Source organism: Sylvia atricapilla, chromosome 20 (genome assembly GCF_009819655.1).
Source record: "Sylvia atricapilla isolate bSylAtr1 chromosome 20, bSylAtr1.pri, whole genome shotgun sequence".
NCBI lineage: Eukaryota > Metazoa > Chordata > Aves > Passeriformes > Sylviidae > Sylvia > Sylvia atricapilla.
Window position 1 is genome coordinate 8,055,349 of NC_089159.1, and position 18,440 is coordinate 8,073,788.

The 18,440-nt window shown below is 47.0% G+C and overlaps 1 protein-coding gene across 1 annotated transcript in view; it reads left to right on the top strand.

Annotated features, from left to right (window-relative positions):
* Window positions 1-18,440, top strand: part of VPS53 (VPS53 subunit of GARP complex) — a 62,526-nt gene that overhangs the window by 41,544 nt on the left and 2,542 nt on the right. Inside the window, 5 exon segments of the mRNA XM_066333484.1 lie at window positions 3,307-3,385; window positions 8,236-8,384; window positions 13,180-13,249; window positions 15,444-15,581; window positions 18,060-18,164. Of these exon segments, the coding sequence (XP_066189581.1) occupies window positions 3,307-3,385; window positions 8,236-8,384; window positions 13,180-13,249; window positions 15,444-15,581; window positions 18,060-18,164 (541 nt within the window).

The following is an 18,440-nucleotide window of genomic DNA, read 5'->3' on the forward strand; positions in this document are numbered from 1 at the left end:
TGCTCAGGGAGTGGGATCCTCTGGCTGCTCCAAGAGCAGCACTAGCACAGGCTTTAGCTGCTCCTCATGGCCCAAGCCAAAGGAACAAGAGCACTGGAAAAGGGAAAGGAAATAGTGAGTTTCCATTTGAAACATCATTTGCATCTTGGCAGCTCTGCGAGGTGGCTGTTACATTTCAAGAAAGGAAGCTATTTCAGTACATTCCTTCCTGCTTTAACTTCCCCCTGGTAATCAGCAGCCTTGTCAGTATGATCAAACCCCATTTCAGATGACATAAAAGACTGATCCAATCTTATATTTGGGGATTATAATTGAGAGAAGATTATCATTCATTAAAATAACTTTTCATGTAGCAGTGCTAAAAATATTCTGCTCTAACATCCTTTCCTCTCCACCCCTGACAGACAGATTGAATGTATTTTTTGAGACAAGAAAATTGAGGCAAAAAGTTGTTTTGCCTCCTATCAGACAAAAGAATATTTTGGCAAGATTGGGAAAATAATCCCTGTCACCAGCTCCCCATCTCCCTAAAACTGAGATTCAGCCCAGATAGCAGTAAGATTTTTTTTTTTTTTCAGAAGACTTCCTTCCTGTGCTTCCTCCTCTCCTGCTGCAGTGGGCAGGATCCCACTGAATTTCCATCCAGCTCTTTCACATGGTCTCAGGCTCCATTCCAGGCTGTTCCCTTCCCTTCAGCCTCTTCTCAGACTTTCTAACAGTGAATCCCTGCCTGAAATTCAGGGTTGCTGTGCCCACTCAGCCAAAGCAAGCAGGGTAGCAGGGAAGGAAAAGAAATAAAATGTGCCATAAAGATGGGGTTTTCTTAACGTGGACGAGTGGAGGGTGAGTTTTGCCAGCAGGAATCAGCAATCTCGAGTGGCTGCTTGATTCCCACAGTGGCTGCCTCACCAGGTGGTTGGTCCCAGACAGCCAGTGGGAAGTGTTTTGGAAGTTGTTTAATGTATAGCTCACATTTGCTGCTTTGGACAGGTTTAAAGTCCAGCTGACAGGGCTGATATGTCTTGTAACAAAGGCTTTTAATTGACTTTCATTCTGTTCCAGCTGAGGGCTTTGTCCAGCCTTCTGTCAATGTAAGTCAGAGCTATAAACCTCGCTGGTGTTGGCTCATTCAACATCAAACAAGTTGTTTCTTCTGGGATTTGATGTCTTGTTAGGCACAGTCATAAAATAAGTGATAAAACGCTGTTTATGCACCCTGGAAAGTGTTTCTTGTTTCAGAGAAAGGCAAGTGCAGAAGCACCCCAAATGTGTAGAAAAGGAGGATTTTCTCCCTGGGGTGGCAAAGCACTTTCTTTAGGGAAAGTGGGAGAAATTATGGGAACTTCTTGTTGATGTTCAACAGAAGAAAAATTATTGTGGTGTAAATCCAGAAATCCATCTTTTCCCTGTTGATCTGTTTTGTGAGATTACGGGCAGCATTCAGAGAACCCCTCAAGTGTTGGGCTCACTGTAGTTGCTGTACTGGTCCTTTGTGGCCTCAGCTTCCTGATCCATCCCTTCTGTGCCTGTCAGGGATTGTGTCAGAGGAGTCATTCACTGCAGAACCTGGCAGAACCAGGCTCCCTCTCAGCATGTCATGATCCTTTGTGTTCCCACCACATTTCCTGCTGCAGCAGCAGCCCTCCACAGCAGGTGTTTATTTTGAGATGCAGACAAATGAGTTTTCTCTCCCTGTTTGCAAGGTGGGAGAGCCTACACTTGGTGACCCAGCTTCTGACAGACTCCTGAGCGTGGACACACAAATGGTGGGGTCACTTCTCATCCACTCCAGAGCTTTGTGTTTCTCTTTGGTGCTGAACCACAGCAATTCCCTGCAGCCAGTGGCAGCAGGTGCCCTGCAGGAGTCAGCTGTGCCCACGGGGTGGTTATTTCAGTCTGCCTCCCTTGGCCTGGTGGAATCCCCCAGGGAGTGGATTTTGTAGTGCCCAGCAGAAGCAGAGGCACCAGCAGAAACAGTCACGGGCTTTTTTTATCCCAATGCAAGTTTTAGATCGTGTAACTTGAAGCCTGTAGTCTCTTCATCTCCCACAGTATTTTTTTTTCTGACTAATTTGGATGAGTTTGCCTTTATAAACTCATTAATTGCTTTGAAGGAAGTATTTTCCTTTGCATCCTGTTCCAGAATTCATGTGCTGGAGCTGTAGGAAGGGGAGCAGACAACCTTTCTGGGTCATGGTAAAGAGCAAAACCCAGGTCAGAATTAAGTGTGGCTGACACCATATCTTAGTGAGAAGGTTCACTTTTTTGAACAGTGAACCCCAGAGTAGTATCCAAAACTCCACAAAGACAATGAGGGGAAGGAAAGATGGTTTGAGGAAGCATTCCTCAGATATCCCCCAGTCCTGTGATTCTCATCTGTGCTACCATCATGAGAAAGAGCAAAAGTAAAATCCGCTTCTTCACAAATATAATCCCGAGGTTGTAAACAGGCATCTGTGGCAGATTTAAAGCTGACACTGTTTTTAAAAACTGTGCTCAGTGAAACAGAATCAGTTTTGCTGATTGCTTCTAGCAGAAGCTGTCTGCGGTGGGAGTGCTGGGTCTGTGCCCCTGAGGGGGGTCTGAGCTGCTGCAGCCAGAGTTTCTTGGCTGTTGTTTTAGGATCAGCTGCACCTTTATGCACATCATAATATGGTGGCCTTAAATATATCTCTAAGCAATATCATGCTGTTATAAAAAAAAGGAAAAGGGGGAGGGAAATGTGTTTGACTAATGTGTCCTTTAGTCTGGTGTATGTCTCAGGAACTCAAACAATGGATGGCGGCAGTCCTAGACATAGTGTAAATAAGACATCTGCCTTCATCTTCACACATGGGAGACACACAACTCATGCAGATGTCATTTTTTAAATCCTCTCTGCAAGTTCCTCTGAGCAGTAGAATGTTGGCTGTGAATAAATGGAGAGATGATAAAATGTTGGTGCTACACAGACTGGATTAAATTTGAAGCTGAATCCCAGTCTGGGCTTGATACTTGGGGATTTCTTCTCTTCATCTGCCACCTTTGATCCCCAGCCCCTTATTTGTGTTAAAACAGAGAAAGGTCAATTGTAAAAACATCCTTTCTCAACTGGAGCCCGTTGTGCAGCTCCCTGCAGAATTTCCCAGCTCCTCCTCAGTACAAGTTGTAGCTGTGTGCATTCACATCATAGTGCTGCTGTCAGCCAGTAGAGGATTTTCCTCCTCTCACAGTCAAACACTCCAGCTCTGGCACTCTCTTACTCAGTGTGTGATTCTAAAACTCATGCTTGATCCTTCTTTTTATTTTTTTTTTCTTCTTTTGCAGTGTGATCTCCAACAGCATCCAGCTGTTAGTGCAGGACCTGGATGCAGCCTGTGACCCTGCCCTGACTGCTATGAGCAAGGTAGGGGGTGGATTTTCAGGAAGAGATCATCTTAAGATCCATGTGGAGTTCTTGTGTGCTTTGATTGCATTATTTCACTTCTGATATATTCTTTTACTGATTTTTTTCTTACTTTTTAGAACAGCAATTGCTGTATTTATAAATACATCCCTCTCTCCAAACCCTCTTATTACAGATTAGAGCTTTCAGGCTTTTTGCAGCACATTAAAACTTACAGACAATGAAATGCATTCAATAAGTACTCCAGGCTTTCTCTTTCCACTCCCAATGCCAGTGAGAGCATTTAAAATTGGAAAAACTTTTGTCAGCGTGAAATTTCAAATACACCTTCACGTTTTCACTGCCCTTTGTCTTCTTTGGCAGGGAGTTTCACCAGCCTGCTTGTTTGGGGCTCTTAAATGGAGCTACTCAAATGGAGGTGATGTGGAATTGAGATGGAGCCTTATTGCTTCTGTGATCCTCTCAAGGACATATGGAGCCATTCCTGGAGAGGCCCCTAGGACTGGAGCTTAAGGATTTTGTTGCAGTTACACTGCTGGCTTTTATATGTTTGAAATGCAGAGCTGGGTTTCCTTGCCAAAGTATTGTGAAAACCCAGACTTGCTTTAGACAGAGGTGAAGACAACAAAAGTGGATTGAACTATTTTTTTTTTTTTTTAATTAGAAATATTAAACATAGAGCTCCATTTTTGTAGGATCAACACACTGTCTGGCTGCCATGAGTTTTAATAGCTTTCTGCTTTATGATGTATTCCAGCTGTAACCAGCCCCGCCACCCCCAGCTAATATTTGAAGTGGAATGCAGCTGGTAATAGAGCTTGTACAGGTTCCAAATGGAAAGAGGGTTTTTTTGCCCAGTCAAATAACACCACTAGGAAGGGCTCAGCACTTCAGGTGTTGCCTGTGTGCTGTGGCAGCCCCTCAGATCTCCTGAACCTACAGAGTGCAGTAATATTTGAATCACTTCGCTCTGACTGTTTATACCCAAGTAAACCACAACCTTGAGAAAGCAGCAGCTGGTAGGCCATTTATTTTTGTCTTTGGAACACTGGTAAAATGCAGCACATGTGATGGGACTGATGATATATAAACAAGTTTAAGTGTTATGAAATTAGCTAAATAAATACTTGTCACTTGTGCACACACTCCACTGTTTGCATCAGACAGAGTCGCTTTTATGTGATTTTTATTAGACCTGGATTTGGTGTGAAAGTTTTTTTTTCTTTCGCCCTCCTCTTCCCTTTCCTTCAGGGCTGGATTATTACTCTGACCCTTGAATAAGAAATGCGTGTAATTATTTAAACACAGAGTTAATATTTGGAAATGTAAAATTTCAGCCTATATTAAAGAAATAAAGATTATGTGGCTGATCCATTCCAATTTTGCTCTCTCAAGGTCCATACTCCATTAGGGCTCTTCCTTTGTTTAGCTTCTTTTCATTTACCTCACTCTGGTGTCCTCCAGGATAGAACATTCCCAGTCCTTTGTTGGAGTCCGGCTTTGGGGTTTTTTTTGTTGGTTTTTTTTTTTTTTTTTTTTTTTTTTCTTTGCAAAAATATTCAGGAACTATAGAGGTAAATTATGAAATGCTTAAACCTCTCAATCCACTTTGGCTGCAGGCCACGTCCAGAGATTTAACACAGAAAACAGCATCAGGAATATTGCTTTCAGCTGGGAACGCTGCTTGGTTTCCACGAGTCTTTACTTGGTGTGTTCTGAAAGAGATGGTAAATGCTGAGAAGGCCCCATATTACAAAATTTGTAGGTGCTAATCCTTACTCAGACTTTACAGCAGGTGTAGGATGTTTAGACATGGCTGTAGGAAGGGGAGCTGGGATGTGGGTGGGAGGAGAATTTGCCCTAAACCCCCTGTTGTGATATTCTGGATAACAAAGAGCTGTTAATGTGTTTGTAGTGATCTGTAGCAGGCACTCACATTGCCTGGTGTGCTTCCTTTTTAATCTCTGGGATGAGGGAGCTGCTAATCTGCACGGGATATTTTCGCCCCAATTAAAGTTTATGGATTGCACCGGCTAAGGCTTGATTTACATGCTGAATTAAGCATCGATTTATATGTAAAACTGTGCCTGTAAGTGGGGCTGGGGGACATTTTAGAGCCTCACATGGATCTCTTGCTGGCTTTTTACATTTTCCTAAAACCTTTTGGCACAGCTGCAGTTCCCGGTGTCCTCACAGCCCAGTGGACAAAGCAGGGCTTTAATCATTCCTCCACTCCACGCACAGAAAACCCCTGAGAGGAGAGCAATCAGAGCTGCCAGCTGCTAATTAAAAGCCCTCAGGAGAGTGTTTAAACCCGGGGACACTGAGCAGGGTGTGACAGTGCAGAGCCCAGCTCCTTCCTGCAGGAGCAGCCCCAGGTCAAGGCAGCAGCTGCCCAGGCTGGAGCCTGCAGGGAGAAGCTGGCAGTGGGATGCTGCTGGGAACAAGGAGAATGGAAGATTCATTCATCCTCTGCTCACTCACAAAGCTGCCCCTTGGCTGGAGGGCTGGACACACAGGAGGGACCTGGTGGCTCTTTGGGGACAAAGGACAATGCCACTCTTGAGTCCCTGCCGTTCCCAGCTCTTGTGAAGTGCCCAGCCAGCCCAGTTTTGCTCAGGGTTTTTCTTTCCTGCTGCCTGTTTTAACCCAAACCCTGTGTTTTGTTGTGAGAAGCAGGAGGTAGCAGCAGCATTTCCAAGCCTTGCAGAGACCCCGTGTCCTCCCAGCCTGCAGGTGCCTTTGGGCTTCTCCCTCTCAGTGAGATCCTGTTCCTTGGACTCCTTTCCAGCTTGTGTATGTCAACTATGTGGATATCCCAAGAAAAACACAGGACAAGGGAAAAAGGAGAATAAATTTAAAAGGACAGGAACAAAGCTTTACCAGCAGAGTTGGGCTCATATTTCTTTTGATGACTTTTCAGTATGTGTGCTATTCCTTTCTCTGCAGCTACTGGGTGCTTTTTTTTCGGGTGAAACACACCCACATGCACACACACACACACACATACAAAAGGGCTATTTTTACTGTTCATGCTTTAAAGATTTGCTTGTAAAGTATTGCTTTTGGAATGATGACCAACAAAATGAAAAAGCTACTGTTTCATTGTTTGCTGCAATAATTCAGCTCAGCAGTCCCTTCCCACTTTCTGGCCATTCCCACTCTGTGGGGATGGTGTGTTGGGTGAGGATTGCTCTGTCAAGAGGAAAATGTGTGAATCCATCAGGGATAAAGGCACAGAGCGTTTTGTTTGGATGTGATCAGTAGCATGGGGAGTAGAGAAGCAGGTGTGAGCAGTGACAGGACTTGAGGGAATGGCTGGAGCTGTGTCTGGGGAGGTTTAGGTTGGATATTAGGAAAAAGGTTTTTCCCCAGAGAGTGCTGGGGCACTGACCAGGCTCCCCAGGGAACGGTCACAGCCCCAGGGCTGCTCCAGGAGTGTTTGGCCAACACTCTCAGACACAGGGTGGGATTGTTGGGGTGTCTGTGCAGGACCAGGAGCTGAAGTTGATGCTCTTTGTGTGTCTCTTCCAATTCAGGATGCTCTGTGACTCTGTAAAAACCTGTGGAGCAGGTGATGAGAGAGATGTCCCTTCCAGCCACCCAGCTGATGTGAGACCAGCAGGCTGGGGGTTGGTTTGTTTGCTTTAAATAAAGACAGCTTTAGTGGGACATGTGTAGACTCAGACACTGTGGTTTTGCAAAGAATTTGGCTTCTCTTTCCCACTAAGTCACTTAGGCTGCATTGTTTGGATGGAATTGAGTCAGCTGAGTTGCAGGGGGCAAAGTAGCCATATTAAATAAAATTAAAACCAGGAACAAAAGACTTTATATGCAAAATCCAGAGCATGGGAAAACAAATTTGAGGACAAACAGCCCCTCAAAGGAAAAAGCTCGTCTTCCATATGTGCCCAGTTTCCTCTCCTGATTTCCTATGAGTTTTCCTCCTGTCTCATCTCCAGCATGAGGAACAGATCTCCAAGGAGTTATTGGAGAACATTGCAGAGTTCTGAGCAGCAGCAGAACTGAGTGTGCTTTTCTGGATGTTCCTCAGTGAGACTCTGATAGATACACGAGGCCAGGCCAGACACAATCACCTCCTTTTTGGTTTTTCCACTTGACTTAAATTGGGAGGACCCTGTGTACTGCAAACCAGGCTCAGAGAAAGTCAAGGGAGCCACACATCTGGCTCACAGGGTCTGTTCTCTTGCAGTTCTGCTGAGAATAAATGAGAACAAAATGAGAGGTTGAGTAACTCTTCTTGTTTTGTACTTTTTACATGCATTTGGAAGAGCTGGGCTTGAGCATCCTGGCTTGTAGACCAGCAGTGTTTTCATTGAGCTACACTGGTGTAGAGTGCTTTGGACTTTAAGACTTTTTACCTCTTCCATCTATCTGTCATCAGTCTCACCAGTATTAAAGTCTTGGCTGCCATACAGGAATCCAGACTTTGCAAGCTTGCAGATATTTTCTCAAATGCCTGTAATCAGGATTTATATGGGCACTTCATCCCAGCAAATTGGAACCTGGTAAATATTAAAGCAGCCTGGTGTGCTCCAAAGGCTTTTTTAATCCTAGTGGTCCCCATTTGTGTGGGTTACTGGTCACAGTCTCTGCTCTGGTGCCAAAGGGGCTGCTCTGGCTTTTCTTTGTGTCTTCTTGTGGAAGGGTTTTGCACAATCACTTTAATGATGAAGAACTTGACCTTGGTGGTGAATTGCAGAGGCAATCTCCAAATGACACCTTAGAGATCCCCTGGCAGGAAGTTTGTACAGTTTCCCTTACCTATTACTTGAATCTTAATGAATTAAACACTCATTTTGGGTTGTGTTTTTTCCCCCTGTGTGCAGATGCAGTGGCAGAATGTGGAACATGTTGGTGACCAGAGTCCTTATGTCACCTCAGTGATCCTCCACATCAAGCAGAATGTCCCCATCATCCGTGACAACCTGGCCTCCACCAGGAAGTATTTCACTCAGTTCTGCATAAAATTTGCAAAGTAAGTTACCAACATACACAGTTTATTCAGGTCATGCCATAAAACAGAGTGATGATCACTGTGTGTTGTTTGCCAAGTGCAGAAAGTTTTGGGTTGGGCATCTTTAAAAGACTTTGAATATCTGACTTTGGATATGACTCATGCTGTGGGGAGAACCGACTTTTCATCCATGGGGCTTCCAGGTACTGAGAAATTTGCCTCAAAATAACATTTACAACAAGCCCTGTAAGGAAGGCATGTGTGAGAGTACATTCTACCTTCACAGTTTAAAAACTGCTTTTCTGTGCAAAAATAGCTCAGTCAGAAGGGGAAATTCACATTGAAAAGTCAGGGAGGTATTAAAGCATCTTCCTGGCAAGTCACTTAAAGTTGAGCAGCATGAAAGAAGTGGCAGATGGGACAGAAATGCCCCTTCCTGGATTCAGAGTGGACATCCAAACTTTCATCTCTGTGTCTGAAACAGAAATTCAGTTCTTTGGGAAGATACTTTGAGCTCTTCCCTGCTTGCCTGTGGCCAAGCTGAGCTGCACATGGCAGTGCCCCAAGAAAAAGCCCTCAGGAGGGCTCTGCCAGTTGTAGCTGCTGCTTTTGGTGCTGCATGTGACCGTGCTGGTGGACTTGTGAGCAGTGGCGTGCGTGTCATGTGTCACTCTAAAATACCTTTAACGTTTCATTCATCTCTGATAAGGTCATCACCCTGAAATAAGCTCTGTGGCCTGGCAGGGGCTGTGTGGGTTGGAGATTTGAGCTGCAGCTCCTGCCTCAGCAGGGTGGGATGCAGCAGCAGCTATCCTGGGAGCTTTCACAGCTCTCCTGGGAGTTTCATTTCCCTCTCTGTCTCGGGGTGCTCAGGAGTTTGCATGAAGGAGCAGTTACTGATAAATCATGTTATGATGTTGCCCATAATCACTGTTTGAAACGCTGCCTCAGTGAGAATTTATCGTATGAAAACCTTCTGTGTGGTTACACTTGAATTTTATGTGATAAATAAAACCCCCCATTTATTCAGCTGTTCACAGCACACTCTTAATACCTCAGCTTAGTTGCCTCCCTTTCAACTTTATTGCTAGGCACATACCAAGTAAACTGCAGATGAAACAGCTCTCAGATTTGAGTGAAGTTCCCATCTGAGTGTCCTCATCCGTGAGCACAGAGGCCACTGCTCTCCAAAACGTTTTATTTTTTAGACAACTGCAGCTCTGGTCTGCAGCACATTAAACTTAAGACACAGTCCTGAACTCACTGTGCCATGGATCAGATGTAGAAGGGTAAAATGGGTTCCTGAAGATGGATTTTGCTGGATCTGTGCAACTTGATGCTAAGGAGAACCAGCCCCAGTGGTAAGGGAGCACCGATCTCCTCCAAATGCCTTTAAAGGCATACAAATATTTGTATTTTTGAAACTCTGTATTCTTATGGAATATGGTGGCTGGGGCAATATATATACCTGGCCTTTTTGTGTGCCCCACAGTGCTGAAAATCCTTTTAACAGGAGCCTTGTGCTTCTCCACATGTTCATGCCCGTGTCTTTGTGAGCTGCCACTTCTCAGCTCTAATGGATTGTATAAAGCGCGAGTGTTGAGTTACAGGACCACAGGGGAGAAGGCAGCTAAAGTCACTAAATTTAAAACAGCGGGACCTGAGCCAAGTCTGGAGAGAAGAAAAATGGCCATCAGAAATTGCATCAATCCTCTAACCTAATTTGTCATTTTTGCTTTGTTTTGACCGAAGTGTGAGCGGCGCTCCCTGGGGACACGGAGCAGCCGTCGGCTTTCTGGAGGCACTGGCAGGCAGGGTGGGGGGCTCAGCTCTCCCTGCACCTTATCCTTTGAAATCAAACCCCACACAGCACCGTGCCTGCTATGCTGGGATGTGTTTGGGAAGTCTGTGTGACCTGACCTCAGTGAGGAAGAGATTAGAACTGAGAGACAGGAAAAACAAACAGTTCTCTCCCCCTGGCCGGGGAAGCGGCTGCTCCACGAGCAGCAGCCAAGCCTGGTGGGTGCTGGGTCCTTCCAGGTGCTCCAGCTAAAAAGGAGAGGAGTTTGGAGGAAGAAGGTGGTGATGTGGAGGCTCCTGGAGGTTTCAGAGCTGAGCTCAGGCCAGTCACCAGCTTGGAGGATGGCATAGAGCAAAACCCTCCTGAGCTGCAGTGACTCAGCGACACCAGAACCTTTGAGGGATGTCCTGCAGTAGCTGAGGCTGTCAGACAGACAGACAGACTGTGGTTGCATGTCTGTCTGTGCCTCACTCAGCAAGGCATTGTGTTTGATGCATCATCAGTGCAGGGGATTAGGAAAACTCAGGCTTTGGCAGAGCCCCTCCCGTTGGATGGGAGCCTCTCAGATGCTGTGGTTTCTGTGCTTTAGGTTCCTCATCTGCCTTGCACTGCTTTATTATTACACTGGGGACTTAGCTGCTTCTAGGGAGGGTTTGCTGGGCTCAGTTTTACAGCTGAAGCTGTAAATGAGTTCTGGCATCCAATCTAGCTGTGATTGTGCAGGGAGTAAAGGCATTCAGAGCACAGAGCCTCGTGCAGAGCATTACCCCTGAACATGCACGTATTATTCACATCAGGATTGCCTGCTGTACTCTGAGAGCACCAGGCATCGAGTCCAGCCTAGGCAAGAGGCTCCAGTGCATTTTTCTGTTATGTGCAACTGCTCTTGATGGTCTCTGCTAGTCCAATAAAAAAAAAAAAAAAAAAAAAAAAAAAAAAAGGGGGGGAAGAAAAAAATTCCAGAGCAGCCCTTGGCTCTTACAGTTTGTCTTGTCTGTCCTGCTGGCGTTGGGAAGCTGTTTCCAATAAGGCAGCGTGAAATAAGAGGCATGTGGGGATGGAAGGTCACTTTACCCCTCTGCACTGATGGTGGGTGGCCATCCAAAGGGGCCTGGGAATTGTTTCATGCAGGACAGAATGCTGTCCATGGGAGACTGCGTGGTTATATAGAAAAGAAGATAAAAACCAACAGGGGAGAGGATCCTTGGGCTGCCAGTCTGCCACCCTGCAGAGGGAAATGCTCACCCTGTTTCACCAGATGAGCTTTAGCCCCATGCCTGACCTTGCAGAGGGAGGGACAGTTGGATCTACCTACACTCTCAAAGGCACAATCAATTTCTTGTGCTGTTTTGCCAGCAGTGAGCTGCTGCATCCAGAGTTGCTGCCAATTTATATCTTCTAGGATCACCTAAGCTCCAGCTGTGCTCATCACTCTCTAATTGCCCTCTGGGAATTAGTTGTAGACCTGAAAAATGGACTTTTAAAACAGATAGGTTAAATCTCCACTGTAATGCTTTTTTGTGCAAGAGGAGACAGAGCTTCTTTTCCTCCTCCTCTTTCCTTTTTGTTGCCAAGGTTGTTTCTCTGGTGGCCAAATTCAAAGCTGCTTGGGGCAGCCCAGTAGCTGGTTCTCAACAGTAGTTTGAAATTGTTCTCCTTGACACCTCTCCAGGATAAAATGATTCACTGAGAGAGGTAGTGACTGTGTCTGAGGGAAGGGAAGGAACCTTTGCTTGTGAGGGCTCTTCCTTGAACCATTCCTTTGGGTTTGCTCAGCAGCTTGGCACGCTCCGTGCCTGAGCTACACTTTTTGTCACTCTTCCATGAGAAAGGATGAGAAATGGATGTCCTGGCTTGGAAAACAGGTGGCAGGACAAACAAGATGCTGTCCGTGCTCCTTGCTTTGTGCGGAGGAAACAAAAAGCTTAACAGATGCAAGGAGGAAACCACGCTGAATTTAGATCATCATGAGCAGCCTCGGTCCAAAGCACAGCAACCAGACTGATACTCTCTTAGCACAGAGCCATTAAAATCTAAGAGCTGCCACCAGGTCATGGAAATGTGAGCCCTGCAGGCATTCAGCCAAAGGAGGACACGTGAAAGAAGCAGAGTACATTAAAAACAAGGCAGCAAGAGGGAGACTTGTTCAAGTGGTGTGGTCCTGACTGAGTTTGTTGCTCCTGAGCTCTCCTGGTGCTGCTCTTTGGTGGAGTATTTGGGCAGGAGCTTGTCCTGCAGGTGCCCAACCAGTGCTTTTGCTGGGAGGGAGCATCTGCTTCTCCACTGAGGAATGAAACTGCTTCAAAGCTTCAAATCAAGAGGCAAAAAAGCTAAAACCAGAGCTGATGCTCTAAGTGGTGACTATTGGGCTTCCATCCTCGCCAAGCTCTCTCTGGTTGGGGCAGTCATTTTTCTGAGTCTGGAGTCCATGACAGTAAAATATGGTGTTTTCCTTTTCACAGAACTTTTTCTTGTCTTGATTGTGTTGGCCAGGAGCTTTCTGGAAGGGTGCCTCTGTGTGAGTGTCCAGGGCCCAGCAGACCTCCAGCCTTGGCTGGACCTCAAGTTCAGTGTGTAATATGCATGTTATGGAATTAATTGTGTGCAGGAAAATGTAGGTTCTGGATACAGTCAAGATACATCCACTCACAAGCAGTGAGACTAATCCTGGTGCGTTGCTGTTTTTATGATGCACAATAGTTTGTTTGCTGACCTTTTATTGTAATACTTCATATTTCATTTGTAGCAATTTATTTACCTAGTGTGTGTGTGCAGCTTCTCAATAAACTTTGAGATCAGGAGGGATTAAAGCAAAAGTACTTTGCCTAGGGTTGGGATATTTTTTTTTTTATTATTGAGTATATTTAATGTGTCTGGAATCAGCTTGGGAAGCTGGCACTCAGAGTGTCTTTGTGGAAGCCATCCTGGTTTGGTTCTGCATGCTTTGTCACCACAGAAGACTGTCTGACTGCAAATATTCTTATGTAATTGTGTCATTTTGTATCTCTCCTGCAGCTCCTTCATTCCCAAGTTCATTAACCATCTCTTCAAGTGCAAACCTATCAGCATGGTGGGTGCAGAGCAGGTAAGAAGAAATGGGTGCATTGGCTGTCATATTTGATGGCTTTTGGGTTTAAGAAATTGAGGCATCTCCCTCCCTGCCTGTGGGCTGGACCCTGCTGCTGTGAGGATGGCATTTGGAAGAGGCAGGATTTCATCTGTCCTGTGCACATAGAGCTTATTAGCCCTGTGGGCTCGTTAAAAAAAATAAAAACCCCCAAAAAATAAAAGCAAAGGCAAAAAGAAGCAGAAGCATCCCTAATGGGACCTCAGTGAACTTCAAATGGGTGCCTTCAAAGCTGCTTGGGTTTTAGGCATCAAAGATGGTTCTGAGCAGTGTCTGTAAAATGAAACAGGAGCTTTACATCAAAACCTTCCTGGTCCTTAATGGAAAGCAAACGGGTAAAGCTCCTGCTCATCTTGTGTGATGAGCAATAACCTGAGAGTGATTAAAGGGAGTCTTTTTAAAATAAGCTTCTCAAGTGATTAACCAGCAGTGGGCTTGTGTCTAATGTTAAAAGCTTTCAATATTGCTGGATGGGTATAACAGGCCCAATTTGCTTCTTTAAAGCAGATGGGAAGGCTTTTATTAGCCTTATTCCCAGTGAGTACAGCTCATTAGAAGTGGGACATACCTCCCTGGGGCTAGAGGTACAGAGGTCTCAGTAGCTGATCTGTGTCTCTGCAGCTTGTAGAACCTCAGTTCCCTTAAAATCTTTTGAGCCCTCCTGGTCACCCACCAGCATCTTTCCACGCCACTTTCTCCTCCTTGGTGCAAATGTTGCTGGGGAATGCATTTTCCTGGCCTTTCTGGTTCTACACACAGCTTTTCCTGCTGTTTGCTAATAATTACAGTTGGGATATGAAAACTGGGGAGATATTCAGCGTTCAGTGCAGAGAACAAGACCTGTGGGGTTTTGTTTTCCTCTCTGCATCCCAGCAAGCTTTGGCAGTGATTTAGCAATGCCAGGGACCTGGAGTGGGGTCACAGAGGGAAATGGGGTGAGGGGACAGAGCTGTGCCTGTGGGAAAGGCTGTAGAGTGTGCAGAACTCCTGTTAGCCATGAGAGAGTTTATGTGGGAAAGGTGTGAATTCCCCAACTGTCTGGGATCCCTGGTGGACACACAGGAGGAATCCAGCTATGGCAGCCTGAGCTGTGGGCTCCCTGGCTTCCCAGGAGGAGATTGGTGGCATCATTTCTCCTCATGCAAACCATGGAGAGGCAGCACCCAGCAGGGACACAGCACCCCAGATAACAGGCTCCAGATTCCTGACCTGCCTCTCCTCCTCCTGCACAACCCAGTCCTTCGTGTTCCTTTGAATTCCCACATGTGCTGAGGCCAGTGTTCACATTGTTGTGGTCACTGCTGGGGGTTCTGCAGTGCCCAGAATGTTTTGTGTCCCTCCAGGAGGAGCTTCCACCAGCTCCCTTTTTGAGGAAATGCTCTGGGTGTGCCGACAGCCCACGGGCTTTCACACTCACTGCTGTCTAAATAAACTGGGCTGCTCTTCCTCTAGTTTGATTTCAGATTTCTGTTCTTCACTGGTCTTGTCTCTTCAGACATCCTTTGTGCAATCAGAGGAGTGTGGGATTCGGGTTAATTTTGCTCTGAGGAGCCCTAACCCACAGCATTTTGTCACGAGACAGTGCTGCTCTGTCTGGGCTCGATTTCATGACTGCTGCTTTTTTATTTGCTGGGGTAGTAACAAACAACATCCAGGCTGGGAGCAGTTCTCAGTGTAGCTGTATTGTGTGACAGTTTCTAAGGAGAGAAACCCCAATCAAGGGGTTGAGTAAATGCAGAAAACCTGACAGTGTGGGTGGCTGGGTGCAGGAGGAAGCGTGGTGTTCGTTCATTTGACCTCGGGGTCTAAATCATGGTACAGCTCCAGGTAATCAAGATTGTTTCATTTCATACTGTTGTGGGGAAGGACTGGAAGTCTGTGCCTGATGTGCCAGATGTTGGGTTGCCATAAGTCCTGTCCAGTCAGCAGAGCAATGCTCTGTTAAAATCAACCACGATGCTGATATGTAGCCATGGGTGATGATGTCTCCTGGAAGTGTCATTCCATGGGTCAGTCCTTCCTGTTCCTGCAGTCCAGTTCCCAGGATTCTTCCAGTGTGGGAAGTGTTAAACTTTTAAGGATGTTGGGTTCCAGCAGCTGATGGATGTTGGTAGAAGAAGCCTGAGTAACAGAGTGTGGTTAACTCTTGCAGCTGCTGCTGGACACTCACTCTCTGAAGATGGTTCTGCTGGATCTGCCCTCCATTGGGTCCCAAGTGGTGAGGAAGGCTCCTGCCAGCTACACAAAGATAGTGGTGAAAGGCATGACTCGGGCTGAAATGATCCTGAAGGTAACTCAAGACTGTTGATAACCTGCCAGCCAGACTGCTGGACTGGGAATCGCAGCGAGCGAATTCCAGGGGGCCCTTCCTTTGAATGCAGCAATCTGCAATTGCACATGAACGTTTGTGAGCCTGGCCAAGGCCTCTGCCAGCTGCTCTCCAGAACTGCCTCACTCCCCTCGGGTTTGCCCCCACTCTCTTCTAATACCACATTCGAGTTCTCACCCTCACTTTCCGAGGCAACCGAAGGCTCAAGTTCTGCTTGCTGCAGGAGAGTTGAGGCACCAGGTTCCCTGAGGAGGTTGTGGAAATCAGAGTTTGCATCCCTGAGTGTCTGCTGTGGGGCAAACCCCAGGGTTCAGGTTACTCCAGGCCTTTGTGCAGACTCCATCACGCAGGGGAGCCAAGCCGTGCTTGAGTCACCTGTTTACTGTCTAGTGTAACAGCCAGTGCAAACATGTCTGGGTTACTGTATTCACCAGAGCCCTTTTTCATTTTCCAGACCTGCTGCCTGGAAAATGACCCAAAAGCAGTGTGTTGTCTTTGTCAAAAGCAACAAGCCAAGCAATCTGCCCTTCCCAGTTGGTGCTGGAGTGAGAAGGCGGGTTTGAGCCCAGGAGATGCCGTGGGAGCTGGACAGTTGTACCCTCCTGGGTGATGGGATTGTCCCCTGCTGGCCAGCAATGCTGGGAAAGCATTCCTGTGAGGGAATTAGTGGGACCTGGGGTCAGGCAGGACAGGCAGCTGCCAGGCAGAGCCTCCTGTAAAGCACAGCCAAGGCCAGGGGGGGTGAGGAGCCTGAGCTGTCCCTCCTCACCTGCTGCTCAGTGTGGCTTTGCTCCCAAGCCCAGGGGAATGTCACAGCTGAGTGTGTGCTCTGCATTCAGCTCTCCAGCTCCACGCTTCTGGAGTAAGGTGACTGAGCTGTTAGTGAATTGTAGTCTAAATTTTCTTAGAAATGACCTGAATAAAAATATCCTGGCTTGTGCTAACCAGGGAGCAGGGAAGATTGGTGCCTGTTGCATACAGAGCAGGTCTTTCCTTGGAGCTTCTGTGTGAATCAGAAGAGTAATGGAGTTAATTTGTCTACCCTTAGCAGCACGTGGAATGCTGCAGGTCCCCAGGCTGTGCAGCAGCAGTGGCACTGCTGTGTCACACAGCCCGTGCTGGCCCTGCTGCTGCACAGAGCACTTCTGCCCCGAGCGAGGGCTCTGTGTCAGTGTGACTGCAAATCAAAGAGCTGACAGCACTGGGAGGCACAGTGTGTGTGTTCCCAGGCTTGTTCTGGGCAGGTAATTCAGGCAGACAGACTTTGGGCCCACGGGCAGCACAAACAGACCCATTGAGCTGAGATGGGAGTGGGGAGGAGGGAGCTGGGCCATGCACATCCCACAGAGCTCTTCCCCTTCTCCTCTGGCCACGCTGTCTGAAGCTCCAGCTTTTCATCTTGGCAGAAGGTTTTTACAAGGGCTGTAAATTAAGGATTTATAAGTGTATACATGGCTGTGATGTTTCAGTGGTCTGAAGTGCAGGGAAAAGAAAGAAATGTTTTGGTGACAGAATACAGTGTGGGGTGAGCTGGGTCAGTGCAAACATATGGAAATGTTTTTGGAGACAGGGAAGAGTCTGGTCTGGTGCTGTTTCTGCCCATTTACACACACTCTTCCCCAAAATACGGTTTGGCTGCCCAGCATTATCAAAAGATGTGTTCTCTGTGGAGCTTATGTAAGAAAAGCACATCAGTGAGGGGTCATCTTACCAGCTTTATGGCTATTTTGATTTTTTTTTCCTGTTTTTTTCCTGTTGCTCCTGAGCAGATGTTGGTGGGGGGTTCCCATTCTTCATCCCAGTCTCTCCAGAGGAGCTGCATCCCAAGGACAGAGTGGCTCTGTGTGGCACTGCTCACCCACTGGTGACATGTCAGGGGAACTGAGAGCAGAGAGCTCTGGCCCACAGTGTCCTGGGGACTGAGGGAGTGACCAGAGTGTTGTGATATTCCCCTGTGACACACCGTGTGTCCTGTCTCCAGGCAGGAGGGAGAGGAGGGACACGCAGCCAAAGTGAGAATCTGGACTGTGTCCAGGCTGCCTGATCTCTGGGGACTTTGTGAGTGTCACCACCACTGCCAGTGCTGTCCCCTGAGTGACTCCCCAGATTGTCTTCCCCGTGCAACATGATAAAATCTTGAGCTTTAACAATACCCCGTTGCCTGCCAGCCCACAGGCCACAGACAAAGTCCTGCTGCTCTTTGAAATGTGATTCAGAGCCCGTGGACACCACTGTGTGCTGAAAGAGACCCAATTCCCTCCCTGCTCCTCACTCTGCTTCTCCTCACTCACCTTTACCTCTCTCATAAGCAGCCTCTTTCTTGTTCCTTGAGCATTTTATTCTAGGAGGCAGTCCTGCTGTCACTCCTGTGCCAGAGTTGACTGAGCACTGCTTTTCACTCCTTTTATTTGTCTGATCTCTTGTTCCTGGTCTTGGCAGGTGGTGATGGCTCCCCATGAGCCCCCAGTTGTGTTTGTGGACAATTACATCAAGCTCCTCGCTGACTGCAGCACTGACACATTCCAGAAGATCCTCGACATGAAGGTTAGAACCTGTGCAGGGCTCCTGCTCATCCTCTAGTGCTGCTTTGGGATTGCTGGGGACTTTATTTCAGTGTCAGTTCTCAGGGGCTTGGAGGTGGGAAGAAACTCTGAAAGCAGAGTTGCTACCGAAGAACAAGTTTCCAGTTCCTTTGACATTTTCATACCTGCCCTGCTCCTGGGGGCTGAGCTCGGGGTCATCCAGAGGTGGGTGAACAGGAGGTGGGGAGGTTTGAAGCGGGCTCTGCTCAGCTCAGTGAGTGCTGTGCTTTGCTCCCTC